Source organism: Pinus tabuliformis, chromosome 1_1 (genome assembly GCF_031772625.1).
Source record: "Pinus tabuliformis cultivar Carrire ecotype Pingquan chromosome 1_1, CPIR1, whole genome shotgun sequence".
Classification (NCBI taxonomy): Eukaryota; Viridiplantae; Streptophyta; class Pinopsida; order Pinales; family Pinaceae; genus Pinus; species Pinus tabuliformis.
The window spans coordinates 702,947,086-702,971,253 of NC_142297.1; the positions used below are offsets into that span (position 1 = coordinate 702,947,086).

General features: G+C 34.9%; 1 protein-coding gene across 1 annotated transcript in view; it reads right to left on the reverse strand.

Annotated features, from left to right (window-relative positions):
* Window positions 1-207: 207 nt before the first annotated feature.
* LOC149215450 (pectin acetylesterase 8-like) overlaps window positions 208-24,168 on the reverse strand; it is a 59,638-nt gene continuing 35,677 nt past the window's right edge. The window contains exons 13-14 of the mRNA XM_089389716.1: window positions 3,314-3,456; window positions 208-403 (exon numbers count right to left, since the gene is read on the reverse strand). Coding sequence (XP_089245842.1) covers window positions 208-403; window positions 3,314-3,456 — 339 coding nt within the window. The remainder of the gene's footprint in view (window positions 404-3,313; window positions 3,457-24,168) is intronic.

The window sequence follows — 24,168 nt, forward strand, 5'->3', positions numbered from 1 at the left end:
ATTGTCTTGGAACATTGTAGGACTCAAGAACAGGTAGCAGACATCTTGACAAAGCCATTGGATCAGAAGAGCTTTGAATTTTTGAGGAAGTGTTTGGGTATGACCGAATGCCCAGCAGTTGAAATTAAAGGGGAGTGTTGAAAATTTAATTTCAACGCGCACGTACTACTCCAAAACCATCGAACAAAACTATAAAACCGGCCAGGATCATATCGCACCGCCATCCATGAAAAGTGGTTTCCGTATTGTTGAGCTCCAATGCGATTTGGAGGCGACGCGTGTCACCCGCATGACATCAGCAAACAAAACCCATCGGAAGTTAAAGCTCGGTGAAAATCTGCCTTCCGATATCCTCTCCATCGTCCGATCTGGTTGCGTGTTCTCCACCGTTGATCGATTGAAGCTGCATACCAACAAACGTCAAATCAATTCATTGTATGGATTAAACTTTTGGTTGGCCATACGTCTTAATGAAATGTCATAGTGGTAGGTAGAATATTAAAGTTTTTATATAGAGCTCGTAAGTTTTTTTATGAAAAGATATGGGCACGTTTTAATACAAGTCTATGTTTTTTACGACATGTATTAAAAAAATGCAAAATCGTATGTAATATGTTTTAGTGTTGATTTTTTTTATATAATGTATCGCACATGGGAGGATATATGGTGTGTTCACAGTAGCGTAAATATACGAGGGTGCAGTAAAAAGAAAAACACACAGCAGTGTGTAAAATGTGAAGAACCAGAGGGTGAATACACAGTAGTGTGTAAAATGTGAAGAACCAGAGGGTGAATAAATAGCAGTGTGTAAAATGTGAAGAACCAGAGGGTGAATGCACAGCAGTGCACAAAATATGTTGTAAAGTTTTTGTCTGGACCATTGTAATACGAAGATGCAGTAAAAACTGAAAAACCATGTGTGGTTTTGGACAAGTAGTGGATAAAGGAAATGGTGGAGCCTGAAATTTTGTAAGCCTGTGTAATTTTGTTTTTCACAGCAGTAAACTTATGTAAATCCTTTTATTACAGCAGTAAGTTGTTTTTCACACCAGTGAATATAAAAAGGATTTTACAGTGGTAAATCTTTGCATCAGATTTTAATGAATAGAATGTTCTTATGGTAGTGAAATACTCTGTCTCTCTGAGTGAAATTTTTTTAAGTCTTCCTGCATAAAAGATCCTGTGGAGGTAAAACAGGGCATTGCCTCTGTGTGCTTGTTTATTTGGTTTTAGGTATTTTCTTCATGAAAAAATTTCCAACATCATGAACCTTCTACTATTGACTCCAGGGATAGGGCTAGGAGCACTTTGATGGTGTAGCAGAAATACCAACTAGAACGTTTCAATCTTGTCATGGTCTACTCGAACCATTCCCACTCCCCTCGACTTGATGAATTTGCTAGTTTTGCCAAGTACCTGAAATTGGTTACGTCCATCCATGATCAAAACCTTTCGATCGAATTCTTACTACTATTAGTAGAGGCACGCGCCTGAATTACTAAAAACAAAAAAAAGGGAAAGAAACACCAAAAATAGATTTCACTTCACTAACAATGGGGTCGAAAGGATCGGTCAGACGATGCAGAGCGAATTATCGACCCGGATGCATCATAATAGTTCAACATAGGTAAAGTCGATAGAAGCCTTAGGTCTGGATTTGGTACGTGAAACTGACTTCGTCCGTTACCGGTTGGAATGCAGACATTCATTCCGTTACCAGTTAGAATGCATACATTCATGGAAATTATTTTCCCATAGTCAATACCGGTTTTCCACCGCTTGGTATCACATAGCATATCCCTGGTTTCCTCATATCCAGGCGCAGGAATTCCAGATTCGTCATCAGATGCAGTACGAGGAACCAATTCATTCTCACTACCGGCACTCACATACGCACTCACCCTTTCCTCCTTAAGGCCCAACTACATGATGCGTTGATAGTTTTTGAGCTGTTGGCATATATATTATAGTGGCGCATTATATTAATAACAGTGGCAATTGATAACCAATACAGTGCAACAATATCATCATATTACAAGAAGACAATGTTACCACAGGGAAAACATATTACAGGGTGATTAATATAATGTTTAATGTTCTCATATGCGTGAATGATGAAGCCGGATATGACCACGATCGAGGAAGCATAATGGAAGAGATCTATGGCTGGCGATGATATCTATTGGAATTGCATTAATGATATGGAATTATATGGTTATTATATTTATAGTGATGGCTTGGAATTAAATTCACTTCAACCTTTGCAATGGTTAAGTATGAGTCGTTATCTTCCAATGGCTAATCGTAGAAGATTCTTGAATATCTTGGATATTAGGGTTTCATGCCTAATTACAAACCACATGTTGAAAATTGAATATGTTGAATCAAGGTTGTGGTGGCAAGGTTGGGTTAGTGTATAAACATGGTCGAATAGAATAGGCCTTAAACATTTTGGGCATCATAGAACTATTGGAAATAACACTCAGAGGGGGGTAAATCAGTATTAGCAATTTTTTTTCAATATATCTTCCTTATTTATATTTTGAATTATTCTTCAAATATTGATGTTTACTTTGTATGTCAGTACCATAAATAATGAGCATGAACAAGAAAAACAGATATTCAGACAAAAGAACACCAGATATAAGTTGGAAACCCAATGTGGGTGAAAACCACCTTGTGCAATATGTCTCTATCTTCTTTCAATTAGAAACTCATTTTACAATGATTTTGTACTGGTGCAGTGCTTTACCAGTACGCAGGCTGCAACCTGCAGAGAGCTACAACTCTCTCTCGTTTTCCAGTCTCTCATGGAAGGGAGCTACAACCCCCTACTTCTTTTCTTTCAAGGACCACTTTTCATAAATTTTCAAATTGGATCCAAGAAGATCAAATAATCATCAAGTACATGCAAATCACCCAAACTCCTTATACAATCAATAAAAGAATCACCCAACTTCTCAGAATGTTGTAAACAGAAAGGTAGTACCAGAAATATAAACCGAGAACTCTGCGGCAATAGATAAAAGATAATCAACAAATGTTTTAAGACAGATCCGCAGTTTTTCCTTATCTGCGCTGCGTGGCTCCGCACCGCGCCTTATGTTTTTCTGCATATCCACGCAGAGTGCCTTCTGCTACACTGCGTACCTCCGCTCTTCGCCTTCCGTCTTGCTGCGTACCTCTACTGTGCCTCCGCACCTGCACCTTCTGTCGCGCCGTGTACCCTAATGTATCTCTGCAGCTGCGCCTTCTGTCGCTTCGCGTGCCCCCACAACTGTGCCTTCAGTTGCGCCGCGTACCTCTAATGTACCTTCGCATTGCACCTTTTTTACGCTCCGCGTGCCTCCGCATGCGCCTTTTTGCGCTTCCGCGTGCCTCCGCACCTGGACTACGAACCTCCGCAGCTTCACTTTTCACTGGACTACGAACCTCCGCATCTGCACTGTGAATCGCCTACGAACATTTGATTTGAACCGAATTAACAACCCTCCAGATCATGCACCCGAGAGATCATGACTTAATAGATTCACCTTCAAATTTACTTTGATTTAGATCAACCTTTTAACATTGATAACCCAATATTTCAGATCTTCAGATGTTCAAATTGCAAAGATGCCTTGGCGAAGTGATCTCCTTCCCTATTTATAGACAAGCCCTTATTCACACCTTGGGACAAAACCATCAAGAACCAATACAAGGGATCCAAACCGGGGTTCAATACTTTAGATCCTATACCACGGGCCAAAACCATAGGATCAAGAACGACGGGCTAAATACCACGGGCCAAACATAAGAAACCCCACGTGAGCCCTTGAAGTGAGTGAACTGTGGGACCGCACCTTCTGAACGGATAACCTTCGGGTATGACCGCACTTCCTGGACATCGAACCTGTGGGTCCGCACCTTTTGAACCATTCACCTGCGAACCTTTTAATTTCCATCATTTTGAGAGCAGAGCTTATCCACTTGAGTGAGTTGCCATCAATTACAACACTTGTATCATAGAGCCATATAAGAATCATAGTGCCAACAAGAACATATTGAATCGTATTCCTATGCCTCAACATTGGTTATTGTACGATTCGACTTCTATGATCACAACATATGGTCTCAGCGATATCTGGTATCAGCGTTATATAACGTGGTAGGAAAAATATTTGGACTGGTTGATATGTGTTTGTATGCATCGATATTGCATCGTTAGCCTTATGTTTTTTAATGAAAATGAAAAATACAAAAGGTTCAGTCAACATAAATCCCTCAATAACTCCAGCAGTAAAACTTGCTAGTACAAGTTTCATGCAAGCCCTTGCTGAAACCATATACCTGGGTTGACAGCGAACTATTATATCAGACGAACAGACCATGGTTGTTTTTCCTCCTACATAGTCAAATCTGTCTTGCACGGCTGCAGAAAATACCCCGAATTGTCTGTCTTCCTCTGTTATATTTCTCTTATATATACTTTGATATTATGATGAGTTATCCAAGGAATGTTATGTATCATACAAAAAGAACAACGAATGAAGTATAATTTTTGCATGTATATGGACTAATGAAAGATGCGGAATCCATGACTCTGAAAAATTCAACATTGCATGACTTACAACTTTCATCAACCGTATTGAATATTTCGTAATGGAGTTGGTGTTGGAACAGTGAACGACAATATATTAAATGAGGTTATGAACAAGAAAAATCTCCATCATTGACTGAAACTTTGACTGAAACTTTGAATTTTGATCAGAAATTCCACAATGGTTATTCTGGTTATATCCCTCCATGTTTGTGGGCATCTTTAAGTTGTTAATTGAATCGGACAGACATGGTGGGGTGAATTTTTTCACTGCGCCCATGTCCATCTGATTCCACTAATATTGGGGAATCAGCAATCCACTTAAACTCAGGCCATGTTTTATGGTAACTAACCAATGGTATGGTTGGTACTCAAGAAAAATCCAATTCTGAAGATCAAATCTTTATTTTCGATGTTAGTCTGATTCCTTAATATTCCTTTATATTCAGGACATTTTCCATGGTAGCTAACCAAGAGTATCCTCGGCAATCAAGAAAAATCCAATTCTGAAGATAAAATCTTTCCTTTCGGTGCAGAGATGTGACCTCTGATTGACCAGATTGAAAATACAGGAAATCCCCCCCGATTATCAATGGTGAAGTTATGTCTTTTCGTTGCGGCCTTTCTCCTACTTTTTGCTTCATCAACTACTTCCTAGTCGTTGAAAACTTCTAGTGATTCAATCCCGGGTGGTAAACGAAGTGTCAAATACTTGGGTTTTTAGTGCCTCGAAGCATGTGATCGCCTCTCCCCGCCTTTGTAACTATATTGCTAAAATTGTTTATCCGGAACCCTTTGGGCCTTTTCTATTTATATCTACAGGAGCAACAACGTTATATGGGAAAAGAATATTTGCATGCTCGATGGAAAGGCTATGTGCAGTGAACAGAAGTAAGAATCTTTTCATCGTTGCAGCTGGTAACGAGGCTTCTCGTTGCTGAATCTAGTAACCAAGCACTCATTTCCGCATTTAATTTCAACAACCAAACAGTTCTTCCACAACGTGCTGGTTAATACAACATGGAGAGTAGCGTATGCACTGTGATGGAGAGTACATATGAGTTCATAGCATTCATGGTAAACCCAACATATTATACACAACATATAAGTAGAATTCAGTGTATTAATAAAGAACATAGGAGCATATTGGTATGCAGTGATTGGAGCGCATATCGGATTACACTGAGAATGTATTGGACTCGAGCTTTTGAAATTGCTACAAGCCAACATCTCAAACACACATTCAATAGGATTGTTCAATAGGATTGTTCGAGGGTGTTGAAGCCTTTGTTGATTCCTTATGGTTGGTATTCAAGACTCTATAAGAAAATATGAATTATTGGTTTAAATCATCATTCAAGAGAGTCTTATTCTTGCTTTAATGTGTTTCTTTTAAATGGCTTTAATATTATCACGTGGTATTAAATATGCTATATTTTTGTAATATCAAGCAATCCTCAATATAATGCATTTATAATTCATACCATGTTTTCTTTACAAAGTGTTTTCTTAACAATATTCTTGTTCAGGGTGCTGTCACAACAATATTTTGCACCACTTTTACAATGTTTATGTCATATAGAGCAACATTCACCTTGGAGTGGCATTTATTCAATATGGAGGAGCCCTAATAAGCTATTTGGAGTATCATTCATTTAACGATAATGTCAACATTATTTATATAAAACAATACATTGCAGGTTATAGAGCATTAATGCAATACTGACACCTACAATGAGGACTATTTTATAGGCTAAAATACATTTGTAACCACCTTGCCATTGATGTCAAAGGGGGAGGTAATCACAGGAAGGAAGACACTTCTCAGAATGAAAGGGGGAGATTGTTGGAAATATTGTCATTGATGGAAAAGTTGCAACAAGCAAAGGAGAAGATCAAGGCAAGGAGTAGTAACAATGCAAGGATAAGCACGTAGCAAAAAAATGAAAAGGAGCAGAAGGAGGAGGAGGAGTTGTGATACATTGAAATGTTTGATAATGTTGCAAAGATTGCTAAATTGAATAATTTATTGTGATGTAAAACTGTTGATCTAGCTGAATTGTTTTGATGCAAAGGCAAGAATCCAAGGCAAAGGCATAGATGTTGCAAAGATTGTTGTGATGAATTAATGATAAATATTGTTATTTGATGTTAACATTAGGTTGATACATTTAATCATCACATGTGGCTGCAATTAATATTGGATGGATATTTTTTGTGTGTGTTTTAATATTCAAGATTGGAAACGAATGAGTGGAAGGCAAAGAGTCAATACTATTCACTTCATGTTCCTAAGTGGGATACAAGAAACCAACAAACTATCTTTATAAAATATGTAATTTTGGAAGGCGTGAAGAGGTTAAAGAATGGGAGAATGTGAGGGATCTTATTGAGCTATTATGAATTAGTTACCTGGCACTTATGAAACTGATGTGAAGCAGATTTGAAGGGAAGAAGATGCAGAAATGAAGATAGAAATATGAAGAATTTATGAACAAGTAAAGAAAGACATTGTTATTTCTTGTTTGCATCGGCGGATGGTAGTCTCCTTTCAAGTTGTGGCTTGATAAATACCCATTTGGAGTTGGTTAAGGTAGGATCCTCCTATGGGTTGTACGCTACAGAAAACATATGGGAGTTGTGTTGGGTTGTGTTATATTCTTTCTACGTAGTTAACAGGGAGTTTGAGGGGTACCCGTAGCCTGACTTTATGGGATCCGGGGCAGCGCCCTGGAAAATTTTTATTTTGGACCCTATGTTAGGTTGGTCGGACCGACCTATGGTTTTGTGCATGATTTTTGCACATGTTTTTTGGACGCGATGGTTTTTTGGTATATGGTATTGGACGCGATGGTTTTTGGTCCATGGTATTGGATGTTTCGGCATGTATAAATATGTATTATAACTTTGAAAGGAACATAATGAAAAATCAAGCTGGTAGTCCCAGTTTTGCGATCCAACGGAAAATCTCTGTGTATATGTGTTATGATTTCACATTGTTTATTTTCTATGTTTTAGAATTCGTATGAAGGTAATTTCTGTATGGGGTTAAAACCTACAAGTTGGAACTTCCTTACATGTTGCAGCTTGTAGAAAATTGAGGTAGTGGCCTTCTGCAGGTTGGAACCTATAGAAAACCAGATGTAATAAGGCGTAGGAGCTTGTCTTTACAACACAACAATTAAAAATTTGTGGTTTTCTCCCTTTATGGGTTTCCACATATATTTGGTGTCAATATGTGTTGTTATCATGTGTTGATGTGATGTTTTCATTAGCTTATTACTTGTTGTTCACATATTCAATATGATGGCCATTATTTGTTAAGTTTCTCATGCAATGTTTCAATTAATGAGATTAAGGAAAATAATTTTAATGTCCATGAATATACTAAATTGACTCACCGCAACCCCCCCCTAGTTTAGTCAAGTTTTCATTAGAAGGTGGTAAAAAAGAGACAATTTTGTGCTTCAACACTTGTCATGATGGATTTTATATAGAAGGGTAGCTTATTGACTCCTATATATGACTCTGTTGAGAATGATTTTGATATGCATGATGAAAGCATATGGAAAGAGAGATTGGCACTCTTGTTGTTTTGGTAAGGTTTTATTGAATGACCTAACTTAATCTCATTGATCATGATAAGAATAGTAGCCTTGATGTTAGAGGTATAACTATGAGATTGATATTCTAGATCTCTTACTTCCTGTGGTCATATCTTGATGGAATATAGTAAAGCTAAATACCCTAACTTGATGAACTGATTTGATAGAAAGTGTTATTGTGTTCATAATCTCTGAGATATGATGTTGCATCTATATTTTTCTTTGAGTCTAACCATTGATGAAAGATTGATGTCATAACCATGATAGATATATGTTTATGATATACCAGATTTGTTATTACTTGACTCTAGTAGAGATAGGTTGATGACATAGATTCCCAATCAGAGGGAGAATCTCTTTTCAAGAATCTTACTATTATTACCATTTAAATTCTATATCGTTGAAGTATGATTTATGTTCATATGACATAACTGATCTACAACAAAGTATTAGATCTGAAGCTTGTACATAAATTAGGGTTTCTTCTCTAGGCACAGGCACTAAACTAGGAAATCTCATCCCTAAACGCATGCATGCTGAGGCCCAGTTAGCGTTCAGGTATCTAGAGACACACCCATGGTAACTTGAAGGGAGCATCTAAGGGTTTCACTACAGTTAACCATCATCTGAATCTTTATGAAGTTGTCCAAACTTTGAATCAAGGTGTCTCTGACATATTATGCCATTGTAATCTGATTTTTGAAGTTGATGGGTTAAATTTTTTATCACATAAAATGAAGTATCTTTCTTGAAATCATGATGGTCACCTGTAAGATGTTAGTTCCATAGTTGTGTTGCATATATAACAAAATTTGGAAGTAGGAAAATCTTGAATGTTTTCCATAACAAGAACATGCAGACTAAACTTGTGTTTGCAGGGGACCGAGACATATATATAGATATGTCACTATGTTTGTGCTATAAGAGGTTGGCATGATTTGGATGATTGATATAGATGAGAAATATTTAGTGTTGTGCCATGATATTTGACAATAACTTGGAAGTTTGAATTGATAACTACAATATGTTTTGACTATAAATCTCTCTACGATAGAAATTTGGAATTGACTTGATGTCTAATGATTTGATCTAATGATTATTGATTTTCCATGATATCTATGCTATGTGGGAACAATGACTTATGTGGGTTTTCATAAATTAGCCTACTCATTCCTAGCATAAGTGTTGAGTTATTGATAGTTTTGATTCAACATGAACATGGAACCTACTTGACTCATCCTTGGTGTATGCATTTTCACCTAGTGACATAAATGACTTGTATTATGATTATCAGAATGAATTGATAAAATTCGGATTGCGAATGCATGGTTTATGACTAGTTGGCATGATGAATAAATGAATTAAATATGTGTTCTGAGCTCCACCTCTCTCCTGGTTAAAAGAATTGATACTGCGATGTTGATGACTTTGATAACGGTTCTGATCTTACTTCTAAACTTTGATAAGCTAACTTTTTTGATGTGATGGTACAACATTGATTTATGTAAGTTTGATTATGTTGGCTTAGCAAGGCATTATGCTTAGAGAATTTCATGAAGCAAGCTCCCCGATCCAGATATGTCTATATTTGACACTTATCTGATGAATTCAGGATGATGAGTTCCAAGCTATAGCTTTGATTTTCATTATAGTTTTGGTTTTATATCCTGATGGTCTACTCTTGATAGGAGATGAGCCTATGATGATATGAATTAGAGGGATATAGATTCTAAAGATCGAAATGATATATCATGGCATGATGAGTCAATTTCTGGAATTTTGGAAATAAATTCTAAATTGCAAAGTTATTGGAAAATGTTTTTTAATAATGAAAATAGAAATCCTTGTATACTCTGATTTGAAGTTCTAACATTTTGTGGAAATTGAAATGGTATGCAACTGTTGATTAAAGCATTGATTTTCTATTTTGATTAAAGCATTGGTTTTCTATTTTCTATTTTAAATTCATGAGTGAGTTGCTTCATTAACGTAGAGTTTACACTGAGCATCCTTTGAAATATCTACTTGAGATATTCTATTTTTGAGGCTAAGATATTTCTCCTATAATATGTGACTAAATGAATGTATTGTTGTTTATAGGGAGTTTTGTTAAGCACATTTTAATTATTCTTTAGTATGATATCTACCATGATATCCTGGACGAGAGGTCCATAATACGGTTGAGGATGAGTACGATGTTGCTAGCATGACTTGTTGTGAGACAGGATGAAGAATCTCCTTAGAGAGTTGTTTGAGCGTCATCTGGATATGAAATGGATACATTGTGATGACATAGTGTGATATCTAATTGGTAGAAAATCCCATATCTATAGTTGGGACTGAGATACTCTCATATATTGAGACATTTTAGTTGTTCAAAACAGGCTCAGGATTTTGGTTGACACCTCCTTAGGAGGGAGGACGATTATGGTATTGTTTTGTGATTTATATGATTATTTATGTTCTAACATGATATTTCATTTGATGTCCTATATATATAGGAAACAATTGCTATTGATATAAGCTAATACCAAATATGAGTATGATGAGATCAATGCTAATTGAGGACACTGAGCCAACTCTTCATCCCTATCTAAGCTCCCAGGGTGATGAATTGAGATGGAGGGCTCATGGGGTTGAGGGAACTATGGACAATAGGGTATGCCCCTTATCTATTACCCATAGGGTTGGAAATGCTTCTCACTTTTCTTCATAGGGTTGGAGAATGTTGATCCCCTACTTGGTGTTTCCAGAGTATACCATAGTTGGGTTCATAAACACAAGATGGGCTTGTTGGGAATACCGCTTCTCGTTTGGCCAACGAGTTAAGAGTGTACTTGGGGTGTAAAACCCAAGTCAATTCTGATTCAGGTGTATACCACATGACTATTCAGGTTCATCGATGGAAAAATTAGTAGGCAATATGACGGGTTGAGATAAATCTATGTGATCCCAAGTGGAGATTGAGCTCCCTGATGAGATCCCAGGGTCGAGATGTGCTCTCTTTTGTGTTTGGATATCCTATTTCTAGATATGGGGTTTTAGATGTATACCTTCCCCATGAGATTCTAGGTCGAGACGTGCTCCCTGATGTGGTTACAGTTTGATATGTGATCCTTGATGATATGCTCTTTGATGATGATTGATGATATTATCCCACTGGAAGAGATTCCAGGTAGCAACCTGATGGATAGAGGATGGTAACTTAATCTCCCCTCCAGTAACAAATTCTTCTTCTTATAGATTCAAGAATGTTCAACATATGAGTAGGAACAATCAAGAAATAAGCAGGAGTAAGCAAGGGATAGATCGAGATGTACAATGATGATTTGTGATGATGAGATAGTTGAGGTGGTCATCACATGATGATTACATGATAGAGATGATTAGGTATGATAAGTCATGACACTTGAAGACACAAGAATGGCATATTGATCGATGGATAGATATTGGTAGTTTGATTTCTCCCTAGTTTAGAGGGAGTGTTAATTTTTGCAACTGTGGTCAAATTTCACCTTGGACATCTTAGATAAATGAGATGATGGTTGAATTATATTCATATTTTTAGAGGACCAAAATCGACCTAAATGTCACTTTGTTTGGACAAGTGAAATTTGGTTTTTGAATTTATTTATTTAGTCATGTATATTGGGTTTCGTTGGCCCTAAGCACATGTTAAATTGGACGGGTTGTCCTCAACCTGAAGTGGACCCTCATGAAATCCTATAAATAGAAGATACCCCAATCTCATTTAGACACATTGATCAATCCATATTCTCTTCTCTTATTGTCTTGTTTCACACAGGTCTGTCGAAGGAAAGTTCACACAAGGGTCTGAAATCTAAGGGATGATGCTTGCATCGATCTAGAGTTTTCTGATTAGTAGACACTGGCACAGAACTAGACATTTTAGTCCTTAGAAACTAACACATAGTGGTCAAGAAAATGTCCAGAGAGCCCTCAATGATGGAACAAAATCCTATGAGAGCGTCGTGGGTTTTAGATGAAGATTTAGAGGTGCAGTCCCTAGACGCTAACACAAGGTGGTCCTGAGAGCGTCCAAGCAGTCTTGGATGCATGCACAGTAACTAAAAGAGAGCGTTTGAGGCTGTTAATCACATCTGGTTAGTTGGTCCCTAGATGGACGAACAAAATGGTCTAGGAAGCATCTGGGTTACCATAGATGTTGACATACATTCATAAAGAGCATCCAAGATTGTTATAGATGCTTACACAACCCTCCTCCCTGTGTCCAGGACTCAAAGATGGGATTTCAGTATTCCAAAGATTCCACTCAGTGAAAGAAATGTTCAACACAATGACAACAATATCTAGCAGTTGACTACAGTTAGTGACAACACATCACAACCATCAGAATGAGGGTTTTGATTATAAGCATGATTAGATTTATTTCATGGATATCATAGTTGTTTTGTTGCATCGATAAATTTATGGATCATTATACTCTCTTTTTTCTAAATTATTTGATGATGATCTAAGAAGAAGAATATTTGCAAGGGTTTCCCCATAGTGGGTTTTGCCCTAGTCTTGAACGAATCCTGGTATCCCTATGTGTTTGCATGATTTTCTTCTATTTTTCCTTAATGTTTCATTGCATTAATGATGATGATGTTGTTATTTCTATATATTTGCATATGTTGATGAATAATGGTGTAGATATGAATAATGTAATGATTATATGTGGTGAACTTAATGTATTAATGAAGAAATGAAATTATCAAAGCAAAGAACAATGGAGCCCTATGAAAAAATAACATGAAGTACTAGATTCCATAGGGCCGCTCCCTCTAAAACTAGAATCCCTTTGGGTTTCGATCTCCCCGTGGGAAATATTGCTGCTCCTCTGTCTACCAATATTAATGATCACAACTCCTTTTTGTGTCACCAAAAATTGGTTTGTTGATCTTCCCACTAGCAACCTTCTAGCTCCATTAAGAAGTTTGCACACAAGGTCTTTTGTATATGCCCTAAATTACGGCTCCATAACTCTATCTCCTAATGGATCATTAGTTCTTCCATGGTCATTGTACATGAGGACTTTAAGGATTGATTCTAATTTGGATCATGCTCTGATACCATGAGGAAATTAATGTGTATATTCAAAGATGCTTATTAAATTTTCTAAATCACAAGACCATAAGCTATTCTACTGATCTACGGAAGTAAAATCATGATCGAGAACAAAAAACATTAACATGCACCAAGGTTAAAAAAACAGACACACATATTTATCTAGAGGAAATAATCTCCTCAAAACCCCTTATTGTCTATATTTGACTAATCAAAGAATGAAAATGAATACAATATGCATTGCTCAAGCTTGAGCTCAACCTCACCTGTATCTTCTATAATCTGCTTGATTGACTGAACATAGCTAATACTTAGCCAATTTTCAAGCCCTCCAAGCTCCTAATTCCTTGTGATGTTCATATGGGAATTAAGCCCTTATTAGTTATGAAATTCCTTCATCTTGATTGTGCAATTATTCTAGGTCCCTCCTCTGACTTCATGCACCATCTCTACACATTGGAATATGTTATGAATGATAGTACATTTCCTTAGAATCTCCATCTCAACTGGATAATTCGAATTATTTTCATGCATGCATGAGCTATATTAGACTTATTTATCAGTTATCTAGTTAATAAATGAGTGTGGATGAAGTTCCACTTCCACAACTTGTAATTCCACTAGTTCCTCCAACAGTTAAAACTAGTTTAACTAACCATAACTCAATTTAATTGAATTAAATTGCTACGACTGAAATTAAATGAACCTAGGCTCCTAAAATTTAGGAACCCATTGCACACAACTAGATGCATGTCCCTAAATAGAATTAACTAATATAACTAAGTGATAACAACCATGTCACCTCATTTAACTCATCCAAGATATATGTTGATATGGAATTTAGAATTTCCTTAGTTTAATTCAGGAAAAAAAAAATTCAAACTTTTCTTTTTGCATTTTCAACAAATTGGTGGATTAGGAAGAATCATTAAAGAAGTCTAAGAACGAACATAAAAGAGAACAACTTAGTTTGAGTCCAATGAAGCATTCAAATTCCTTATTCAAGATGAAAGCAAAGGTTGAAATCAAGCCATATCAAAATTATATTGATTTTTTCAAGTTAAAACAATAGTTGTGGTACTTAGAGTTTTCTTTTAGTATTCACTACATAGAGGAAGAGAAAAAAAGATCGTTTTCTCATCTGAAACTAGAGGGCCATGCCTTGACCTTGTGGGAAAGCCACACAAAATCATCGAGGATAGAGGGGGATCCTTTAGTGACTAAGTGGGAGGATTTTAAAACTCTCATAAAGGCCACATTCTACCTGATTAGTTTTGTAAAGGACCAGTGGATTTGATGGCATTACTTTAGGAATAGGTAGGGGCATAGTGTATAAGAGTAAACCAAAAATGTTAACAATATGGCAATAATTTTGGGTTAAGGGCCTTTCAACTATCTCCTGATTACTTAGTAGATAACTAAGAAGTTGTACATTTAATTGTCAAACAAGTATTTGTATGGAACTTGTGAAAGATCATGAACCATATATACTAATACAATCTATTAAGTGCCAATGTGATTATAGTATTAATTAAATAAGGTATTTTTGGGTGTTTTAATGTTGTTTCTCAAGTCACTTAATCACACTTTTAATAAACTGAAAGGCTCCTATTTCAGAATTTGAAATATCATGCTTCACACTTTCACAAATTGAAATATAATAGTTGAAACTTGTAGGAATTGAAATACTAACTACAACACTATTACAGAAAGGTAATTAAATCTTTGTTGGAAAGTAAAATAACATGAAGGAAATAAATCACTCTTCTAGAATTAGGAAGCACATAGGAAGAAAAATAAATAGGTGACTTGATCAAGCTAACTAATCATTCATAAACATTGCAATTGAAATATTCATGAATTGAGAAAACACTGCAAGATATGTTATCTACTTAAAATGATGAATCAAGGTTGACACTGTAGAATTTGGAAAGCATCATGGATCTCTGCTTAAGTCTATCAACACACGAAATTCTAGAAGATAAAGTAAACAACTTAACGAGTCTTAGAAGAACTAGTAACTAAGAGAATAGAGAAAATGATAAACGAGTTACAAGAAGTTAGGAAGCAAGGTACATAATCATATAAAATAAGATGTTATTGAAATTATAAATTACCCTAACTAAAATAGATTAATTACTTGACTAAGGAGGGTGCCCTACCTCCTTAGGTGAGGCATTGATTAAACTTGCCATAGAATGCTTATATTAGCAACACATTACAAACACATGAATCAACAAGCATCCCATTAATAATAGTCACAGTTAAAATAATATTTCTTAAGTTACTTCCTTTTTCTCTACTACTATCCCTGCTCGAGTAGAGCAAGGTATATATAGAATATTCAATCTTTCAAATTGATCATAAAATCAAGATAAAACCATGAGAATATTTGATTATCATGTTTTTCTCCTCCATTACAATGACATAACAAAAAGATTAAAAAAAACATAGTTGTTAAATCACTTAGCCACTACAATATGCAGGAAGTTGGGTAAAATATATTATGGTGAGGCTCTCCAAAGTAGATGACGAACTGCCCCTTTCCATTTCCTTTTTTGGGCAATTGGCAGTGATAGGTTGTGAGCTCAATAGTTTGTTGCACTTATGCTGCTACAACTATCCATACGGTCGTGATCAGTAAGGAGTTGTAGTAGTTTATAATTGGTGTATTGAGGTGTTAAAAAATCAATATTTATCCATGTTACAACATCAATAATCCAATATGTTGCAACATCAGTACTCTACCATGTTGTAGTGTTGATAATCCATGTGTTGTAGCATCAATGGGGTGTTGTAGTAATGGCATGTTGGAGGTGTTGCAATAACGATGTGCTGGAGGTGTTGAATAAATGGCATGTTGGAGGTTTTGTAGCACAACAATCCCAAGTGTTATAGAAACATAAATATGTTGCAACAACTTAAAGTTGTTGCAGTAGCTAAAATTTCTCAACTCCTTTTTTATCACCTCCAAGGGTACCTATATGGGTTTGCCTTTGTGAAAAATGCATTGTATAGAGAAATATGGGCTATAATATGGCACCGGGATGGAAAATATGTATCAATTTTTTTTGTGTAATGGGTGCTAAAATGATTCCAATTTGGGTTTCCACCATCTCACCTTAGCCAAAAATGTTGCATGCACTAATGCAACTAAACAGTTAGTCTCAATAAAAGTGAGAGTGACTCCCATGGAGGTTGTTGATATTGTATTCAACCTCCCCTATGTCACTGACAAATAAATCATGTTCTCTCCTCACAATATCTCTCTAAAGGAAGCCTCTTCATTGTTAGAAATGTCATAACAAATTTGATATTTTTGGGCTAGTTCCTAAATAATGTAGTAAAACTTGAGTTCTATCCACTTATTCTCACAAATTTACATACATCTAATGTACCTTTGTGTTTTTTCCAAAGGAAATGCAAGGCTTTTGGGATTGAATGGATATTTCTGGTGCATATTTTTTATGTTTTATTTCCACCATAGAATACATCCCTCTACACGTATTTTGGAAAACAACTTTATTTGTATCATAAAATGATCAATAACTTCATACCTGTTGCGATCCATGAACTAAATTTTCCAAATTAACAGGGGTTTACCCAACTCAAATGTGTGATGAGGAAAATCTTAGGTCTTTAGTACTCTCCTATAACCCATATAATAAAATTGTTGTTATTCTTAAATACTTAATCAACAATTATCTAGTTACCATAAATGTTCAAATATGACACAAAGGCTGTTAATTGGACATCCACCACAAAGTGGTTAGAGTTCCCTTTTGGATTGCGATGCTACAAAACATTATTGTTGTATATTTCACACAAAAAGTTATATTCTTTATTGGTGTCTCCATAATAGGTCTCTAAGGTGGTCATTGGAGAAGTTGTCTCATAAATATTACTAGTTATCAATACTTTCCTCTAAAACATGAGATAGTTTTCTTACATATATGTGTAGATAGGGGATGATGCCCTATAGTTGAGGGAAAAATATACTAGTGAGAAATCTCTATTTTCTCAGGTTCTATCTTGTACACCTTTGTTTGTAATTTCAAGGTATTCTCTAGTTCTTCTTCCATCTATTTCTTCTATTGATCCCACTTAGCCCTGTGGAATTCTAGATGTCTCACCCATTTTCTCTAAGGATTTTGATATCCTGGTGATGCTTTCCTACCAGTAGAATCCCCTATTCATAAGATCCCATCATCTTTTTCCACTTATCATCATTGGATTTTTCCCACACATATTTGACATTTGTTAAAATAGATTCTCAATTTTCAATTTGACTCATGTTTGAGTGTTTTTGTCTTGTAATTCATGTTTGTCTTATTTTTCATAGATAATTACCTCCTGAATAGAGGCTCTCTTTCTATGTACTATCCTTGGAATGGTTCTCCTTCCCTAAGAGTTGGTTCATTTTCACTAAGGAGACCTACTTCGTAGGAAATATTATCTAACCCCTCAAAATATTATTTTTCCCTTAGTTTGGATTCTAGGGTTTTAACATTTCGTTGCATCTCCTTGTTGTTATTTTCCAATATGTTATATATTTTAACATAAAATACATGCATATGTGTATTGAAGTGTACCTACAATTTTATGATTCCTCTTGGCCTTTTGTAGTTTCCTTCGGGCTTGTGTACCAAATAATGGCTTGTTGATTTGTAACTGTTTGTTGTATCTCTATTCCTATCTCTATTGTGTCATCCTCTTCCATCTATATACTCCTTCTAATCACCCCCTTGTGCAAAAAAACCTTCTTTCAAGTATTCCCCCGCTAGTTCTTGGGTAGTAGTAATGGGTTTAATCTCTTATTCCATCATTCATACTAGTTCTTGTGTTTCATTGCGTATCTTTGTCTCTTCCTCGATTACCTATACTAGTTCTTACATGTCAATAGCAATTTATATTTCCTCTTCCTCTACTAGTGTTGGTTCTTGTGTGTCAGTAGGGTTTCCCACTTCTTCTTCCTCTACCCGTATTGGTTCTTGTGTTTTAGTAGGTTTTATACCTTTTATTTCACCATCCTTACTAGTTCTTGTATTTCAATAAGACCTTTATTGCTTCTTCTTCCATATTCCCTTATAATTTCTCTATTGGTTTGTATGTGTCGAGAGGGATTTCTATTGCCTCTTCTTTATTTTATTCCTCTAGTTGAGTTATAAAAGGCCATTCCAAGTCCTCCTTTTTCCAAAACTTTGTCATCTCCTTTAGGGAATGGCCATATGTGATGACCTCTTAATCATGTGCTGGATTATTTTGGTTAGAAGAAGAATCCTAGTGATATTATGGCTATTGCCATGGATGTCCTTAGCCTCCTCCTCCAATGACTATGAATTTATTTATGTATTGGGTGTTGCAATAGCTACCCCTGCTATGGATGTCTTAAATTTTGTAGAATCTAGACTTATTATATATGTTTCAGGTCTCATAATCATGGATGATTTTGGTGTTGAAACACCCTCCTTATCTCCTTCCTCTCATGGTGTGTCTAGTGCTTATGCTAGGGGTGGCTTTGATTTTAATCTCCTCACTAGGTCATTCTAGCTTCAACCTGCTTGATAGAGTGTATGCACTGCCAAAAATTTGATGAGCATTGGAAATATTTTTCATTAATGTTGAATATAGGGTGAGACTACATATGTCCAAGATAAAGAGTGGAAAATGAGGATTGTTGGAAATATTGTTTTTTGGAATTTTGACGCCTATTTTGGATACCCTTTTTGAAGAAATTTTAAATCTAATTTCGTATAAAAATTTGAACATAAAATGTATGGTTTGAAATATTATTCAGATAAATTTCCAATAGTATATGGAAATCCCTCTATCTCCATGGGAATGAACAAATATGAAAGATTTGGACAGGATGACCCAACCAAAATACAAGTAGGTTGACCCAACAAATTTTATAAGTTGGCCCCATACGTGAATGTAGAAACACTATAAATAAAGGATAGATGAGTTTATTTGAATTACAACCAAGCAAGACTATATCTAGGATTCACAAGAGGAGCTAGGGAATATTTGTGGGGTGATTGATGGAGTTTAAAGTTGGGAGGAAAAATGTGATTTATGGAATAAACGAGTTATCTTGGAATGTTTTGTATAACTATTCTTATAGGATGTTTTAGACCCTAAAATTTGGAGGATATAGATAAAATATCATCATGCATCTGTGGATGAAATATTATACCGTGGTTCATTATATTTTTTAGAGATATGATTTGAGGAAGTTAGGCTTCTTGAATGCTCCTAAAATCTTCTTTAACCATGTCATCTTGCCATTTTCACTATAAATTTTCTTATGGGATGTTGAATACTATGAAACTTGGAGGATACAAATGTAATATATTAATGTGGTTGAAATTTCATCCTTGGTTCACTATAATGTCAGAAATATGCTCTAAGGAAGTTAGGTTTTTTGAATGGTCCTGAAATAAGCTTCAAATAGGCCATCTTGGAAAATTTTCTATAACCTTCCCGTGGGATGTTTCATCCAATGAAACTTGCAGGATATAGATAGAAGATCTTCATAAACCCTTGGTTAAAATTGGAAACCTTTTTTTGATATAATTTCAAAGATATTGTCTGAGGAAGTTAGTCTTCCTAAATTCTCCTAAAATTTACTTCAAATAGGCCAGCTCAGTATTTGATCTATAGCTTTCTTTCTGTAACGTTGTAGAATGTGAAATATGGAGGAGACATCAAGGTACATATGCTAGATATTTTAGACCTTGTTTCAATATAATTGTGAATATATCATCTAAGAAGTTAGTCTTCCTGAATGCTCTTGAAAAATGCTTTAAATAGACCATATTGGAATTTTTTCCATACATTTCTTTTTGAGATCTTTCAAACTATGAAATATAGAGAGGAAAGAGAAGATCTGTAAAGGTACACATGGTATGACTTTAAGACCTTGTTTTTATATAATTTTAGACATATGATTTGAAGACGGTAGTATTCTTGAATGCTCCTACCATATGATTCAAACAAGTCATCTTCAAAAAATATAAATTTCTTTTTGAGATGTTTTCGATTGTGAAAAATAGATGAGACGAGGAAGAGATGTCAAGATAGTAGAAATTTTAAACAATTTTTTCTACACAATTTTTGAGATATCATTTGCGGAATTTAGTGTTCCTGAATGCTCCCAAAACTTTCTTCAAACATATGAGCTTGGAATTTCTGCAATAACCCTCTTTCTGAAGTGTTTCAAAATGTGAAATATGGAGGATACAAAGAAGAGATATCTAGGTACTTTTGACAAATTTTAGATCTAAACTTTCAAAATTTGATATGTTGAATATTGTGAAAGTTTTTTCTTGGGAAGAAGCCAAAAGAAAGAAGTTCAGGGTGAAGTAGAACAGGTGAAGGAAGAAGTAGCAAGTAGTACCAGTGAAGGTAGAAGTAAACAACAAACTTGGTGTAGGTATACGAAACAATCATACTTGGTGAAAGTAGAACCAACTATTGAAAATTTTGAAGAAGCAACCATACTCTGTGAAGTAGGTTCATTATGGGAATTTTTAGGTCTAAAATAGTCCTCCTAAGGAAATTATAAAATAACAGTGGAAATAATAAAATAAGATTAGATTACATCATCAAATTTTAGAGGGAAAAAAGAAAAACTATTTTTTCAGCACGTATTTTCAAATTATCTCCCTAAGGTTTTACTCAAATTTTGAGAAGAAACACTCGTTAGATGCATAATTTGATTCCTGATCCAAGGATTACCCATTTTTTATACTTTTGATAGAGCCTGCTACACAGAAAATGAGAAATACATGAAATATGTGATTGCAATCACCTTTTTCAGGTATTTCTCATTTTTGTTTAGGAGGGTTCATCGAAAGTATGAAACATGGGTACTCCTTGGATGAGGAATTAAATTTTGCATCCAACAAGTACTCCCACACAAAATTTGAGTAAAACCTTAGGGAGATACATTCAAAATAAAAGTTGAAAAATTAGTTTTATTGTTTTATTATTTTTTAATATTTTTTCTTTTTTACTCCAAAAATGGTGAATCATCCCCCATGATTGACATCATCATCTTGAATCCTATTCGTTCTTATAAAGTTCATTTTGGTTGTATATTTTTCTTAGGAGGCCCATTTTAGACCTCAAAATTCACCTAATGGGTGCCTATGAATAGTTTTAGAAATGGAGATTGGTGTCTCCTATAGGTGCATATAAATATTACAATAGAGGGGGTTGGGGTCTCTTGTAGGTTAGTTAAAATGAAAAAACATAGGGGTTTAATGTCTCGTTTAGGTTGGTGCCTAAAAATTAGCAAAGGGTATGGATGACTCTTGTAGCTTGCTGCCTACTAAACAATAAAAGGGGATTAATTTCTCTTCTAGGTCGGTTCCTACAAAGTAGTAGAGGGGCCCAATGTCCCTTATATGTTGGTTACTAAAAATAAGTAGAGAGGATTGGTGTATCCTATAGGTTGGTGCCTAAGAATTGATGTAATAATAGGTATAAATATACAATATCATTCATATAAAGCATTTTTGTGATTTTCTCCCATTAGGGTTTCCACATATATTTTGTGTTAATTTTTTAGTTTATGTGATTGGTGTTTTATGATATTTGAATGTTTAAATAAGTAAAAAAAGTCATTATATTGATTCATTTTGCCCCTCTTAGTATAATTGTGAATCCATCAATTGGTATTAGAGTGAGTTCCTTCAGAAGATTCCTAACCATTGGAAGGTAAATCTTAGAGGGAAAAATTGCTAGTAAGGATAATTATTTCAGAAATAGATACCCACCCTTTGATGGAACAAATTATGCATTTTGGAAGATAATGATATGGGCATATATGAGGTATATTTGTGATAAGGTTTCACTTTTTATGGTATATGGTTATCAAGTTCCAACAATTTCTTCAATAGATAAACATGAGAATTTCTTTTTGTAAATAATGTAAGAGTAATGAATTCCATTCTAAGTAGTTTTGTAGATATAAAAATTATCAAGGTAATGCAATGTGACTTGATTAAAGAAATTTTGAACAAGATTCAAGGAATATATGAAGGTAAAGATGGCTAAGCTTCCAACACACAAAATTCAATTTGAATGTTTAAAGATGAGTGAAGAATAAGACATTGAATGTTTTTTTCCTTTTGTAGATGAGGTTGTGAATACTGCTAGAGGACTTGGTGGAATGATTAACGAACTAGTAATTTCATATAAAGTGTTGAGATCTCGTCCGTTAAGATTTAATGCCAAGGCATCTACCATTAAAGAAATGAAATATATAAAAGTATGAATATGGATTAATTAAACATAATCCTCACTACGTATGAGATGAAAACAAGAAAGGAGAAGTTAGGATTAAAGGAAGTTGCCTTCAAAGCATCAACGAAAACGAAAGGAAACAAGGACAATGATCATTCTAATTCTAAATTAGATGAAGACGAAGCTCAGTGGTAATGAAGCTGAAAATAGGATCTAGAAAATATAAATGTAAGATACCATTCAAATGTCTTGTGGTAGAATATGTCATTATGCTTCTAAATATCCAGATGAAAAATTGGAAGATGGTGATGATGAAGAAGAATATAAAGATAGAAGCAAATTTCATAAATATAGAAATAGAGGAAAATTTGATGGAAATAGGAAAGGAATGTATCTCAAGGAGAAAAGCCTCTATTCCAAGGAAGACGACATCTCATTAGAGATGAGAGATCAATATGGATCCAATGAAGAATAAGAATAATTCCAATTAATCGCCATGAAGTCTCAATACATTGATTAGGAGATATCAGATTCAAATGAAGAAATTATCAAGGATTCAAAGAGAGAAGAAAATCTCAAAGCCTATGATTATTCCAACGATGTATCAAATGTAGAATATGTGTAATATATTTCAAGAGGAACTAAAAAAGGAAAATGTATGATAATAATCCATCATAATTGCAGTATATTAGGTCACCTTGTTGTTAGATGTACATGCAATTTTTGAAAAATTGTAATGATAAAGGAGAGCATGAAGATAAAATAAAATCCTATGAGTATAAATGGGAGGAATGTGGCTCATCAAAAGTTAGTAATCGATATGCATCTAATAATGAGAGAAAAGAATTCCTACTAATTTCCATGGAGGCTCAATACACTGATAAAGAGAACTTAGATTCAGAGGAAGAAAATGTTGATGGAGAGGTATATCTTAAGGGAGAAATTATCAATGCATTAGAATAAATAGAAATACTCATTAAAAATTAGAAGGATTTGTGGTAGAAACATAAGAAATAAAAGAAATATTATCTTCTTGAATCAAGATTCTCTCTCCTTAAACTACATCTATACGAGGCAATGAAGTGTGAAAACCCTTTTTGGTTTCCTCCTCATGTAAATATTTTCATGCGTGACTGTAATAATTGCGATAATATAAAAATGACTAGAAAGATAGATAGGACATCGATTTATAGCTCTAGGATGAAGCTACTCGGGAATGGCTTAGGGAAGTAGCTAAGTTTTAAATGATTGAAAATCACCGTCACCCACATCCTTGTTGCATTGTAAAAATAATTTAAATTGTCACATGGGTTCTTGAGGAAAATGATTATTGGTGGAGGCACTATGTTCTTCGAATTCCCACATGTTGTGAATGATTAGCATAAATTTCTCTTGAGCACGTACTCCTTAGTATCTGAATGTAGCTCAGGGGTGGTTAACTATAAGAAAGGATTTTAATTCATTTTACCTATTGCTGGGAAGAGAGTTCAAGTCCCTCTCTTAGTTTCCTCTCATCCAAGTATTAAGATAAAAGTTTTTTACCTGTAACTTTTGTATGTTTATGCAATATCAGTGATTATTGATGTTATTATGTGGCAATGAGTATATCAACACTATTAATGGGGAACATGTATTCTTGGG